A 14,355-nucleotide genomic window follows, 5' to 3' on the forward strand; every position below is an offset into this window, starting at 1 on the left:
GGATGATTTTAGAGTTGTTCAAAGATTTATGACTTCGTTTTCTGGTGGGCCCGTCAGTCTGGCTGTAAAAGACATAATAACTACCGTATTAGTCTTTTGGTTGTTTGGAAGATAGGTTTGTTAAAGATAAGAAAGAAAGACAATGTGATCTTTAAAGAAGGAAAGAAGAAAGGAAAAGGAAAGAAGCGAGAAAACGATAGATAGGGAAAAAAAAGAATGGGATAAAAAGAGAGAGAGAAAAGGAAAAATGGTAGAAAGGAAAAAAGAATAAAACAACGACAGAAAGGGAGGATGAAGAAGAGAAGAAAAGAAGAATGGCAAAGGAAAGAAAGCGAGAGAACGACAGAAAGAAAAAAAATAAATGGAAGACTGAGAGGAAAGGGAAAACAATGGTAAAAATGGAAAAGAGAATAAACCGACTACAGAAAGAAATGAAGGAAAGATAAATGAGAGAATCCAGACTGAACACCAATAAACCGTCAAACAGAAAGGATTTGAAGAAAGAAAATCACTGAATGCCAATCCAATATAAAACGAAACAAGAACAAAGAAAGAAAAGTCGTTTCTAAAAAGCGCATTTACAAAAGCAAACTCCAACCAGCTCAAACGACGTTACTGGCGCCATTAATCAGTTCATTATAGCAAGATGTCTGAAACGTCTCCTCGCTCGATCTCTCATATCAGAACTTCACCAAAAAATACTCAAAGAATTAGTTTAATATCTTAAGTTGGATCGATATTTGGTTTTTAAGAGTACAGACTTGTTTCAGTTATGGAATTATTAAGTTACAGATTTCGAAACTATTTGTGGTTTTTAATTTATTTTAATATATCCACGGGTGACGTCATTTGGACTCTAGGACAGCCATGTGTTCCGTGATCGGACATCAAATCTCTTAATGAAGTGAAACTTAATTGACTTTGACATTTTGTCCAAAACCTATAGAATCGAGAATTATCGCAGAATGCATCTCCTAAGCCAATGAGGACAAAGGAAATCATAGGTGGAGATTTATGATGAAAATTGAAAGGCTTTCCAATCCAAATATCCATATCAATTACAGTCATATAAATAGAGGTCGGCCGAAAGCGGTATCCAGTCGCAGTTTTGGTGTTGCATGAACCTTTTTGTAAAGCTCGGCAAAGTTGTTTCCTGTGAGAAATGACTTCTCAGACGCCTTCTACAGTACCATCAACAGTTCCATCAACGCTGTCTTCAGTTCTGTCTTCCCTTAAGAAGTACGAGTATCTCTTAGCGAGCCGTTCAAATACCTTGGTCGCGCTCGAGACAAGTGTTTGCGCCTGTTTTATCATCGCAGCGCTTCTCGGCAACTTTCTTGTGCTGTGGATCGTCTACAAGAACCGCAACCTCCGTACCATCCCCAACCAGTTCGTGGTCTCTCTCGCCTTGGCGGATATCTTGATGGCGGCGATATGTGCACCACCGTGCCTTTCCGTCCTCATATCGGGTAGGCGCACTTTTGGAGAATTTGTCTGTCAACTCCAGGGCTTTGCTATAGCTTCTCTAGCTTGTGTGTCTCTGTTGACCATGACACTTGTTGCCGTCAACCGCTACTTTTTAATCGTACGCCCTCAGCAGTATCAAAGACTTTTCACGCCAAAGAAAACGAAGATCATGATCGTAGCAGTTTGGATTTTCTCATGTTGCGAGCCACTACCGTATCTGTTGTCTGGGCATCGTTATCAGTACCATGCTGGCAAGGTGTTCTGTTTTCAAGTCCTTGAGGTTGATTTCTTTACACTCCTGGGGTACGTCTACGTCGTGGTGCCCATCTTTGTGCTCACATCGTGCTATTACACGGTCTTCAAGATGCTGAGAGAGCACCAAGCGCGCATTCGAAGCTTGAGAAAATCAAACAACAAGTCTTCAACCCGTCGTGTTTCCATCGAGGACATCAATGTCACACGAACCCTTTTCTTGACCGTCTGCGGGTTCTTGATTTGCTGGATTCCCATCAGTATCGTTGATTTCATTGGGTTTGGTCAGGGAACGTGGGAACTGTCTCGACAGGTGTATCTAATGTACACGTTCCTAGGGCAGTTGAGTACTACGCTAAATCCATTCATCTACGGCGTCATGAACAAGACTTTCCGGGATGAATACAAAGTAATGCTTTGTAGCTGCAACTTGTGCTCAAGGAAAAGAAACGAGACGCTTGATTCAGATTCTTCTCAACAGACGCGTATCAGTAAGTGTTCCTTCATCTAAAACCTTGCGATTTCGAGTCTACAGTTACCGAGACACTGACATCGACTCTAAGGTATTGACTTATAACTCACGAGGATAGAATAGACATACATCAATAACAAAATGAACAATCGTAAATGACAAATGAAACTGCCTTTTAAAGCACATTTGAGCAAGGTTTAAGTTTATCAACGGACATGTCGATTTATTAACTCGGTTTTTTCAGATCTACGACAAGAATGCTGTATGTGAGTACCAAGAACTTCGTAGCAGTGACACAAGACTGAAGACTACAAAAGCCATAGCGAGGAAAGGTCGGCTATTCAAACACTGCAGAAAGATAAGATTTCTTAACTAGCTTGGTACTATTGACGGACTTTTAAGTCATCAACTAAAGTGTATTAACACAAGCAAAATGATTTTTAAACCGATTAGTATCAAGATAGGAAAGGATGTTATCATAAAAAAACGTGGGCCATTCGGAAAAGTGAAAAAATACGAGATGTACTGAATTAGTGGAAAGTTGTTTTCACTAACTCATTGGGAGATGGCTAATGACTTAATAGGAGTGAGCGTTGAGCGTGAGATGGGCCTCAAATGAAACAACAACACTTGTGGTCAAATGGCCAGGAAAGTTTTCTTCAAAGGCAAAGAGAGGACAATGAGAATTCTAAAACGTTAGAGGATGAAGAAGAGTGAAACAGGTTCTGAAGAGAAGTCGGAAGGAAGTTACCTATTTATTTGATTTAACCTATATATCAGGTAGACTTCGGTCTAACAGACTTTAGTGAACATTGTTATCTAGTTTTTGTTTCATTTTCTATTTTCTTTTCTTTTTCTTTTTTCTTCATTTTCTTTTTACCTTCTTCATTATCCTTCTGATCCCTTCGCTTTCTCCATCTTCTTTTTTTCTTATGCATTTTTAGACATGGACAACCAGTCCAAGTATAAGCTTTGCTGTAATTAATATTAATTTACTCATCTTTAGGCGTTGTTTCATTGTACGGTTTAGTAGTTTATAACAAGCTAAGCGCTGCTTTTCAAAGCCGAATTCTGACGCTAATGACTGGAACAAACGAAAGTTCATCAAAAATAGCTACAATTTCGCATGATCAAAAAACTTCAATTACGATTAAATTGAAGAGTAAAAAGAGTTCATATTCAACGCTTTTAAAGATTTAACGATAAAACACTTTAAATAGACCAAATAGAAATATTTTCTGATAGATAATAAAGAATAAAAGCGCAATAACTGCTTTCAATCTCGGCTTTCACTTTGATGCAGAATTGCGAATCAATCGTTTTACAAACCACAAAAGCACCATGCTTTATTGACTCGTAAAAACAAACTCACCGCTGTCATTTTAATCGGATACATACGGCGGCCTATGAGAAAGCCTACTTTGGAAAGGTGTCCGGTCTCCCAAGTGGGTTATTGATGTGACTACTAAAAGCAATGTCAATGGGAGAGCTCGAGTTACTTATACAAAGGTTCATTTTCTGGCAGCTCGGCAGGTTGTCAACTGAATGATTAATATAGGACACAAATTACTTCGAAGTTGAAAGAACAGCTAAAAAAACACGAAGAACTAAGCAAATACAATCCAAAGTATGATGTACGAAACTTGGAAGATCTCAAATATATTCGTGAAAAAGTATACGAAATATATGACGTGCATTACTGGATAAAAATACTCTGGGCTTCAGAGGTACTATTTCGCTTCGAGTAATTTTTATTTCATTTTCTTATTTTTACTTTCATTTTTATTTTTATCTTGATTCTTATTCTTATTTTTGACGTGACGTCCCGTCAAAACAGCAAAAGACCGGAGCGAGACCCAAGAGAAGGAAAAAAATTATAGAAAGAAAAAAGTTAACTAAAGTCTAACTAAACGTAGTTTGTAGTGCTTTTAAGCATATAGTTCTAATCTTAAAGAAATATTGTACATTACTGATCAAAGATTTATATTGCTGTATGAGGTATATACAAAGTAGCAGACTAAAGAGATTAAACCAACAGTAGCAATTTTGGAATACTATTTTTAGTGCTTCGATTAAATAACTAAAACGCCATTATACAAGACTCAAAGATTTACGCCCGAGTATGGAATACATGGTAAATGCAAAGTCCAAAAAAACTGACGATCAAAGGAAAAAGTTATACAACCAAAAGAAGCGATTTTGAAATGCTATTTTGGCGCGCTTTAATTATGAAAACAAAACATTGTACATTTATAAAATAAACTTGAAACTTGAAACTCAGTTGTACATGACTACAAGATTTATGAGCCCAAAAAGGGATAGGACATGAAGTGGCTTGGCATGCCAAACATATGAATTGCCCTTTCAATAACTGATATGCATGTCTGACTGAGCTACGAAGATTGTTCAGTAATCGAGCAGTACAGTGAACCTGTATGGGACATGTAACAAAGCAAGACATGTGAGATGACCAATCAACCATATGGTCTGTTGCCCCACCTGACTGACATAATAGCGATACACGTGTGTGATAACTGACCACACGATCTGCATGTCATTTAGAGCGGTCACATCAGTGACAAAATATAAGTTGAAATTAAGAAATTTACAACAGTTTTCTGTTTTAGATACTGTGATTTAAAAAGGATGCGGGAAGCTGTGGGAGCACTAGAGAAGCGTAGGAAACCACGACGCGTAGCGGGGGGAAATGACATGAGCGTTTTAAATACTCTGATATAAACACGCGGGATGCTGAGAGAACACTAGTGAAGCGTAGGAAACCACGACGAGTAGCGGGAAAAAATGAAAATAAAATAAATACTTTGATATAAAACGGTATTTCGACCAATCAGACGCGCGAAAGAAATCAGTTATTTTATAATGATAGATGGACGTGAATAATGTAAATGCATATAAGGAAATGAAGATGATAATAGCAATAACGTAACAAGAATGAGAGATACATAAGAAGTGGAAAAGAAAAGAAGAGGGGGAATAAGGTCGTGCGCAGCTCAACGGGGTTGTACTGAAAGCATGTGAAGGCGCCCCTGGTAGCCGCTATAAAAAAGAAAGAAAAAAGAAAAAATGAAACGAAAAAATGGAAGGGAAAGAAAAGAAAGGAAAGGCAAATTCGAAAAATAAGTGGAAGGAAAGAGAAAAGAGAGAGAGAGAGAAAAAAGAAAAACCATAAAAGAAAAAGAGAAAAAAATGGGAGAAAAGAAAAGACGAGAAACGAGACTAAATGACCAACTCAAAGGTTAATAAAGAAAATAATGATTAAGCAAACGCAAAAAATGCGCTGCATTTATCATTCTACCATTTTGCGCGCGCGTGACACACTCATGAATCAGTATCCAGAGTCCAGTTTAATATTGCGTCTAGTCTGCGTACCTAGTCATAAATTATTGCGGTTTTTTATGAAACGACAAATCTCAAGTACTTCTCGCCTGGATAGGTAAAATATACGGAAAACGGAAACTATATTCAGAAATGGCGACTGAAAGTAAAGGCGGGTACAGCAACGAATGTGTATCTCCGCCTCCGAACGACTATGAGTGTCCTATTTGTCAGATGCTTTTGTGTGAACCATTGCAAATAGCCAAGTGTGGACATCGGTTCTGTAAGGCTTGCTTGGAGCCAGAGATGAGGTAATGTTATACAGTTATTTCAGTCAACGAAGCATAAACATTGTCTGAATCAACATCACGAATCTTTCGACCTTCGAAAACTTTAGTAGTGTAGTAATCTTGATAAGTTGAACTGATTAAACTAATGCACTTCTGGTGTGTTTGTTTTCTCACTAAGAGGGGAATTTTAATGTCTTTTGCACACACTTTTTCTGTTTCTTAGTTTTTTTTTGAAATCTCCTGGTTAGAGCATTCTACTAATGCGTAACCTTCTTTCAAAACGAAACTAAATACAACAACAACCAAAACACCTGCTTCAGCGAATAAGTATTACTTTAGTAAAAGTGTAAAAGAGATGGACGAAAAGAAAAGTGGTCATTCAGTTCTAAACGAAACAAAATGAGTTTCCGCTTCTATGTGATAACAGCATGTTCGGTTTTTCGTTGGTTTTTTCAAACTGGTTTACCTGTAGCCAACATGTTATTGAAGTTTCAGCAATTCAGCTACGCATTAAGAACGTTCGAACGAGTACTGAATAACGTACATTCGTTAACTGAAGTATAATATTAGAAAAATTGAAAAATATTATTTCGTTGTTTCAAATAACTAGCAAATAAATTACTGAAGAAAATGTGTGTGTCAGAAAATGCCATTACTTCAAGAGGAGTTCAAATTAATGACTAAAATTTCTGAATTGTAATTACAGAGACAAACCGGAAAGCATCAGGTTGATAAACTATTTTTAGAACTTGTGCTGCTTTTCGTACTGAAGAAAAATATGAAAATGACAAGGCTTGAGAACTCTTAAAAACCTTATAAGAACATGCAAAAATAAAATATTACTAATCAAGAAGTCCTATATATCATAATAATAATAATAATGATAATTATAATAATTTATTAACAATCAGTAGCTTTAATAATGCATTATTGTAGGATCCTAGCCAAAGAATGTGGTCTATATAAGAATCTATATATACAATATCTAAATATATTTGCAACAAATTAATAAATAAAATTAATATATATATATAATAATAATAATAATAATAATAATAACAACAACAACAACAACAACAATAATAATAAATGACAATGATGACTATGAGGTCGATGACTATGATGACTAAACACATCAATACTTCAATAAAGTTATTATTATTATTATTATTATTATTATTATTATCTTTATTTACAATTTGCTTCAATTTTGCTAACAAAATCCTTAGTTTACCAAGTCCAATCCATGGACCTTGGGAAAACAAGAATATATTTACAATATGAGGTGTAATTAAAATAAAAAATAAAATAAATCAATTTAAAGGGAAAATAGAAATCAAAAATCAAGTAATCACGAGAGTTTTTCTAATGATGTGTGCAGTTCCAAGGAGAGCAATCTTATTATTATTATTATTATTACTATTATTATTATTATTATTATTACTATTATTATGTGAACAATAGTTGCTGATATAATTTCTTATTTTCATACAGAAAAGATGTACCACTGTGTCCTCTTGATAGAGATGAGATTGAAGTGGATAAGGTAATTCATGTAACAATAATCAGGATTTAAAATTTCATCTATTGAGATTTTATATTGGTTATTTTTAGTCATTATTTGTCATTATTATTGTTGATTTAAAGAATTATTGCAACTGGTTTGTTTATACTAAGACTGGATACACCTCTATTAAGCTTGGCCATAATATTTTCCTATTTCAGACGACATTAGGGAGTTATCATTATTTAACGGGGGGGAGGGAGGGCCACTAAATTTGTGGGGAGGGCCATATTTTTTTGAATGTGTGTTTGGGGAGGGTTGCTTTTTTTTAATAATGGGTGTAGGGAGGGCCACAATTTTTTGACTTAAGAAAATGAAATGTTAATAAAATATTTTTTCCATCAGGATTTCTGGTATATATATTTTTGGGGAGGGTCATAATTTTTTATATCCTATTTAAGGGATATACATTTTTTTCATTGCCTTTCAAGGAAGGGCCTCTATTTTCTTGACAGGGTTCAATGCAAATTTGGTGGCCCTCCCCCCCCCGATAAATAATGATAACTCCCTTAGACATTTTCTTGAGAATAAGATTCTTTGTTTGAGTTGTATCCAAATTCATTTGTCTTCTCATGTGCAACCGATAAACAAAGAAATGATACTATAAGGAACAACAGACGGTGTAAAAACATTACATCCAAGGTAAAGAGGTCAATCAAACTTCTCTCCCAAAGTCTATAAGAGCAAAGCTCTAATCATCAAATTAAATATACAAACTAATATTTTATTGAAAAATATCATTCTTATTTTGATCATCCTAAAATTACTTTAACTTACCATCGTTTTAGGATAACAGAGAAGTAAATATCTAAAAACCTTTAAACTAATAATAATAATCCCAATATATCTAGATTATGTAATTTAGGTACCGTAATTTACCTTCAAAATGGGAGATACTGAAGTCTAGGGCTTACACTGATAAAGCCTATGTCTACCATCCACTGTTAACATGTGGTAATGATCCTCCCAGGACCTTGGGGAATTTTCAATAGATAAATCACTTAATCTGTGGAGCAAAACCAATAAAGAAATAATAACCAAGATGTTAAGAATTTTACATATCCACTTGATATTTTAAGGTGTAGTTCCAAAACTCCCCATGTATTTCTTTGGGAACACTTGCGACCTCTCACCTATAAGTTATAGCTTATATGATCTTTTTGTCAAGTCTTTGCATTCAAGCAGTCGTCATTTCAATTTCAAATAAGGGAAAACTGTGTTCTTTTATCCACCATAATCCCTTTTCTGGTTTAAGCCCTTTACTCTATTAATAACAGAATCAGGGACGGATCCAAGGGTGGTGAAGTGGGTGGCTAGACATCCCTATTTTGCTTAAATTTCTCAGTATTATCCTCAGTAAGCCACCTCCCCATTTCCTCGCATTCCTGTTAAAACCTTTGTAATAGTCACCCCTCCCCCCCCCTTTTCTAAAATTCCTGGATCCATCACTGTAGAATACAATGTGACCCTATTGGACACTATGGGACACACCCAGTCTACCTCTTATATCTACCACAGGAACCCCATCACAAATTTGAGGGTTAACTTGTTTTAATCAAAGTAAAGCAGACCATTTTAAATGGCTTGGGCAGAGTGTTTTTCAATTCTCTTAGTGATATGATTTTCTTTGTACGAGTCATATCCATATTAATTCATCCGGCTTCTTTTCATGTCAAATCATTAAACAAAGGGATTCAAATACTCAAGGGAATGAAAAGCGGTTTGAAAAGAGAAAACATTATGCCCAATTTAAAATAGAAATAACCAAAAATATTGCAACACTAAAGATTTACCTTTGTAGGTATTCACAGATCAAGCCTGTCACAGAGCAATACAGTCATTGATAGTGAAATGTTTGAATGCATCTGATGGCTGTGAATGGACTGGAGAGATACGAGATGCTTTAGTACGTAAAGACAATTACACAACTTTTCTCTTCGATTAATATTGATGGTTTTCAAGTCGGCCATGTTGAAGGACTTAAACAAAAGAATTATCAATGAATTCTTTTGTTATATTCTCCAACATGGCCACCGTGCCTTTTGTTATTTAATTCTCTTGGGAATAGTTGATAACCATAAATTAAGAAAAGCCAAAGGTCATGGGTTCAATTTCAAATGAGTCTGTAATTGGTTTCAGCGTCGGCAGTATTAGGCCGTATTCACTTACTTATTTTCTATCTTTTTCTGCTGTCGATACGACATTATCTATTCTTACTGTTTATACCGTCAGTCACACCTTTTTCCCGAAATCGGAGTGGCTATTCATCCGTCACCTGTACGGCGACTTGTATTTGACTTATATTTAATATTTTTCGCGATTATTACTCGTGCGGGGGTCGTCAGAAATTCTATTGCGTGACATTTACCTCCGTGACACTAACCTCTGACTACACGAAAAAAATTCCCAAGTCTCGCGAAAGTGAGTTGCTCGCTACTGAGTACAGACTGTCAAATAAGTTTGAATCAAAATAACATCACTGACATGAATCGCCTAACTGGTCTAAACAAAAATATCGTTATTAGGTTGGAAAAGAATGCAGAATTCCCGAGAAAATCGACGAAATTTTTGACTCCCGTACCAATAGCAAATACAAGTCGCCGTACGGGTGACGTACGAATAGCCACTCTTATTTACCAAATTTTACTAAAGTCGAATTAATCTTAATATTGAACATCTTAAAACTGATATTGTATCTAGATATTTTATCTGCGTAAATAAGGGAAATATCTCTTTCGGGCTAAAACTTCTACTTTCTAAAGATTTCCTACAGATTTCCTACAGAGATAAAATCTTGTCGAAGAGAATAAGCTTTAATCTTGGTCGTCTTCCTCGATGCAAAAATATGCAACTTCAAGCAGAGGAACTCAAATTTTCTTTTACTAATATCAAGATTAATACCTCAGAAACCTTCAATACCAGTGAACATTTCGTAGAAGTAGTTGTTTCCTACCTGTTTCTTCATTCTGTTGATAAATTTTCAAACTTTCAGCCATGATTCAACACTTGCATGCAAGTCATGAACTTAATTTACATATTGCGCAGTTTTGACGCGGGAACCTCCTGCGCAAACCACAGGGAGCCCACTTGCAATAAATTGAAATATGAAAATAAAATTTTAGAAAACGCCTCTTTTTAAATCTAAATATTGTAAAGTGTTTTCAGGCTGCATATCTAGATATAAGAATACTTACAAATGCTCGTTTTATTCCAGGAACATCAAAATGTGTGTCCCCACGAACGCGTCCAGTGCACAAATGAGAATTGCGAGGAAGTTTTACCGAGACAAGAAATTGAGAAACATTCACAAAATTCGTGTCAATGGCGAGGGGAAATATGCGAATATTGTAACGAGAAGTACTCCTTTTTTTTAGGAGAGGTAAGTGATGCTAAGATAGAGGTATTTGTCTCGTGAAACAAAAGAAAACAATTATAATAGTGTTTAATACTATGTATATGCTTACTACTTTGTCATGGTTCAAGCAAAATCTCACTTGAAGTTGTATGGCGTTCGGATCCAGGGCAATCGTGAGGGGAGTATCTCTAGAAAGGCAACATCGTCCATTTTATTCATTTTTTAAAATTTTAAGCTAAAAGTTGGTGGGGTGGGGGGGGGGGGGCGTCTTTCACCCCTTTACTCTCCCTCTCCCCCTGAACCGTCGAAATTAATTATGTTTAAATAAATATTATTCATGGTATAAATAAATATAAAAATATAATTTAAGTATAATTTAAGTATAAAAGGACACTTGTATTATAGCGTCATTTACTACCATGACGCCTTCATGCAAACGGCCTATTTAATTTTCCTAACCGTATACACATCTCAGGAACACAAGTTACATTGTTCTCACCTCCCTATTGAATGTGTCAATGGATGTGACTACAAAGAAATCCCAAGACATGAGGTAACTATTATGGTATCATGTCACGTGATCAGCAGCCAATCAGAAAGCTTGGAGTAGATTTAACTAAAATTACTTTGGTTTTGAAATAGATGGCGAAACATATCGCTGATTTTTGTCCGCTTACTGTGGTTGAGTGCTCGTACTCCAAGGCAGGATGCAACATAAAGGTATGATTGACACGGACCACTTGGAATTTCAAGTCGCGATGCTCTTTGTGACCCAGAAGATCACACCATCAGTCTACATCCCGCGCCTTCGCGCACAACTTTGAATGTTCTTTAGAAGATAACTTTGTTCCTTACTCCCTCTGCAACCATTATGCAAGAACATTGATTCGCGGGAAGCGTCTAAGAAAACGAGTCGATCTCAAAAGTTGCAAATAATCAAGAGCTAAGGTTTTTTCTGCATCTTAAATTAATCAAGGAGTAATTCGTGTGTAGTTAGCATGTACTTTGCTTGATTATGTTTTCTGTATGCAGATGAAGCGCTCAGAACTCCCAAAACACCTTGACCTGACTGTTCAAACACACTTAGACCTGGCGTATTCCTGCTTAACTACCATGGAACATTGTTACAGAGAGCTAGCATCACACATGGAAAAGAACAAGGCATTATTTGAAGATATTCAAGATCGTCTGAGTGAGCTTGAGAGACAGCCTACAAAGTATGACGGGAGGTTCTTGTGGAAAATAAATAAGTATTCCCATCGTCTCGCGGAAGCAAAGAATGGTAGGAATGTTGATATCTACAGCGACCCGTTCTACACAGGACGATACGGCTATAAATTAAAATGCTGTGTAACATTGAATGGCGATGGGGACGCAAAGGACAAGTACATCTCAATATTTCTCATCATTATGCGAGGGAAATATGACGCACTGCTACCATGGCCATATTCCAATCGCATCAAATTTGTTCTCATTGACCAGAAACGTTACAAAACCCAAAGGAAAAACATCATTATGGATATAGTCCCCGACGTAACTCTGGAGGGATACCAGAGACCAAAGAGCGAGAGAAACCCTGGAGTTGGGATCTGGAAGTTTGCCGCACACGACGTGGTTGAGAATGAAGGATATGTTGTTGGTGATGAGATGTTCATAAAGTGTGAAGTGGAACCGTTTGATATTCTTCAGCACTCAACAGAGGGTACTGAAGACTATGAATAGCAATGTAACTATACTGCATGTTTATAGAAAAGGTCTATATTTAAGGAATATAAAACGAGCGCGCAAGTCTAGTCTCTGCACTGTCACTAGGACTCGCTAGGATCTGTAGAGCAAGATAGCGGAGCAAGCTTTCTTTTGCATGCTTTTCGAGTGCTCTAAAGCTCCCAGAGAGTTCGATTTTCAAATACAGAGACATATGCAAACGTTTTATATTACTTTTATAAAATACTTATTAACGACTTTGAGCGAGCGTGTCTCCGTTTTCTAAATATCAACACGGTAGCTAGCCAATCAGAGCAAGCGTTATATCTCAAATATTTTATCCAGCCAATCAGAGCGCGCGTAGTTCTCGAATATTTTATAAATGTAAATAACCGTTGGAGTATTTTTTGTCTACCTAAACATGCATGTCAATAGAACAGTTTGTTAAAATCTAAAATAAGGTCACCCGGTTATAACCTTAACATAAAGCTAAGATCGAATTGGAATTTAGCGATTTTGGTTTTGAGGAGGGAGAAGAACAAAGAAATAAATGAAAAAATCACAGCTGGTCTGAAGTGGAACCCAATCCCCGCACCTTAAATCTGACTAGAAACATTTTACTTCATTTGGGCATTTTATCACTAAAAGATAACAGAGTTATTCTTGACTACTTACCTCAAGTGCTCCTTAACACCGACTTTTCTTTGGTAATCTCTCAAGATCATTATCTTAATCATATATAACACCAGAGCTACTTCAGGGAGCTCGTCAATAGGTCACCATTATATATATGGAGTCTAATTAGAGTGATTTCATTCAATCCGTGAAGGAAATAGCTAGATATTAGTCTAATAGACGTTAGTAGACACCTAAGTGTTTTCTTTTGCTCAAAAATATTACTGGGTTTCAATCGGCTAATAAAAAGTCTTTGAATCTTATTACTTTCTCCAAATTCTTGGAGTGTAACCACATGGGTGGCGTCGGCGCTGTTAATGCGCAGCATCTTAATAAGTTTAATATCGAATGATGCAGTACGCCATTAACAACAGTAACCAGTGAATAGACCCCTTGCACGAGTCCCGGAGGAATTTTTCTGGGGGACAAAACGATGGATGTTTTTGCATAAGAAAAGATGGACTCTTGTTTTGTCCCCCAGAACCCAGAACAATTCCTCTAGGAATTCAATGCAAGGGGTCTATAAATTGAAAATTTAAGCACCGTATAAAAGCGCTTTAACTGTACTAATTTTCGGACGTCATTCGCCTTCTTCGTAGTGAAATAACGAAGGACTAACGTTCGTAATGACAGTAGAATTATAACATTGTTACACGATGGTTAAGTTTCCTTTTTGTATTCAACACACTCCCGCAGTCCAAACTAATTACCTCTAGTCATTATCAAATCTAATATATGCTGTTGTAGGCTGAGAATCGATTCTGTTTAGCTATACCACTTGTTTCCTAGTATTCTCCGTGCGAAATGGCCTTGGACGAATGAATGGTAACTGTGAGATTTAAAGAGAGAATATTAACTGTAAATGTGCGAGATAGTGCTATAAACAAATTAAGGCTTTTCCAAAATTGTATTTTTAAGGTCGTTTAGCCTGAAAATTCTTAAAAGATGTTTAAAAAAAGCCTAATAAAAAGCATAATTAAAAAACGCACTGTAAATCGTTTTTATTATTTTTCTTTTCTTATGTTTTTTTTTTTTTAAAATTTAAATCTAAATACCTTTTCGAGTATACTATCTACTTTTCGATGAAAACTGAAGTAATCTTTTTCTCAAGATCAGCGTAGGGTTTTTGCCTTGCGCAATTTTTTTCCTCGGATAATTTGCCATTCAAAACTACTGTACTACCGAAATTAAAGATTAATTCGTCTTATTTCGTTCATACGTTAATTGAAATAATAATTGC

At 36.0% G+C, this 14,355-nt stretch overlaps 2 protein-coding genes and 1 long non-coding RNA gene across 5 annotated transcripts in view; 2 read left to right on the top strand and 1 right to left on the bottom strand.

Annotated features, from left to right (window-relative positions):
• LOC116291734 (uncharacterized) overlaps positions 1–10,602 on the bottom strand; it is an 18,547-nt gene extending 7,945 nt beyond the window's left edge. Inside the window, exons 1-3 of one of the 2 annotated variants that reach the window (XR_004196609.2) lie at positions 10,335–10,602; positions 9,175–9,264; positions 8,261–8,387 (exon numbers count right to left, since the gene is read on the bottom strand). This is a non-coding gene — a long non-coding RNA (uncharacterized LOC116291734). Of the gene's footprint in view, positions 1–8,260; positions 8,388–9,174; positions 9,265–10,282 lie in introns of both variants that reach the window. The other variant, XR_016121803.1, reaches the window with a different exon arrangement.
• LOC116291698 (adenosine receptor A3) lies at positions 1,058–4,471 on the top strand. Of its 2 annotated transcripts, none has more exons than XM_031698910.2 (2): positions 1,058–2,210; positions 2,436–4,471. In XM_031698910.2, exons 1-2 carry the CDS (start codon positions 1,163–1,165, stop codon positions 2,459–2,461), a joined length of 1,074 nt encoding a protein of 357 aa, XP_031554770.1. In that variant the 5' UTR covers positions 1,058–1,162; the 3' UTR covers positions 2,462–4,471. The 2 variants fall into 2 exon arrangements, 1 of the variants encoding a protein (XP_031554770.1); XR_004196607.2 differs by having other exon boundaries at positions 1,059–2,282.
• On the top strand, positions 5,536–14,099 carry LOC116291689 (TNF receptor-associated factor 4). The gene is made up of 7 exons (XM_031698899.2): positions 5,536–5,838; positions 7,312–7,363; positions 9,183–9,287; positions 10,596–10,760; positions 11,212–11,289; positions 11,379–11,456; positions 11,769–14,099. Exons 1-7 carry the CDS (start codon positions 5,681–5,683, stop codon positions 12,456–12,458), a joined length of 1,326 nt encoding a protein of 441 aa, XP_031554759.1. The 5' UTR covers positions 5,536–5,680; the 3' UTR covers positions 12,459–14,099.
• Positions 14,100–14,355: the final 256 nt, after the last annotated feature.

The sequence above is a fragment of the Actinia tenebrosa genome, unplaced genomic scaffold, assembly GCF_029948245.1.
Source record: "Actinia tenebrosa isolate PJP-AT-01 unplaced genomic scaffold, QUT_ActTen_1.0 PGA_scaffold8__29_contigs__length_14323225, whole genome shotgun sequence".
Taxonomy (NCBI): domain Eukaryota; kingdom Metazoa; phylum Cnidaria; class Anthozoa; order Actiniaria; family Actiniidae; genus Actinia; species Actinia tenebrosa.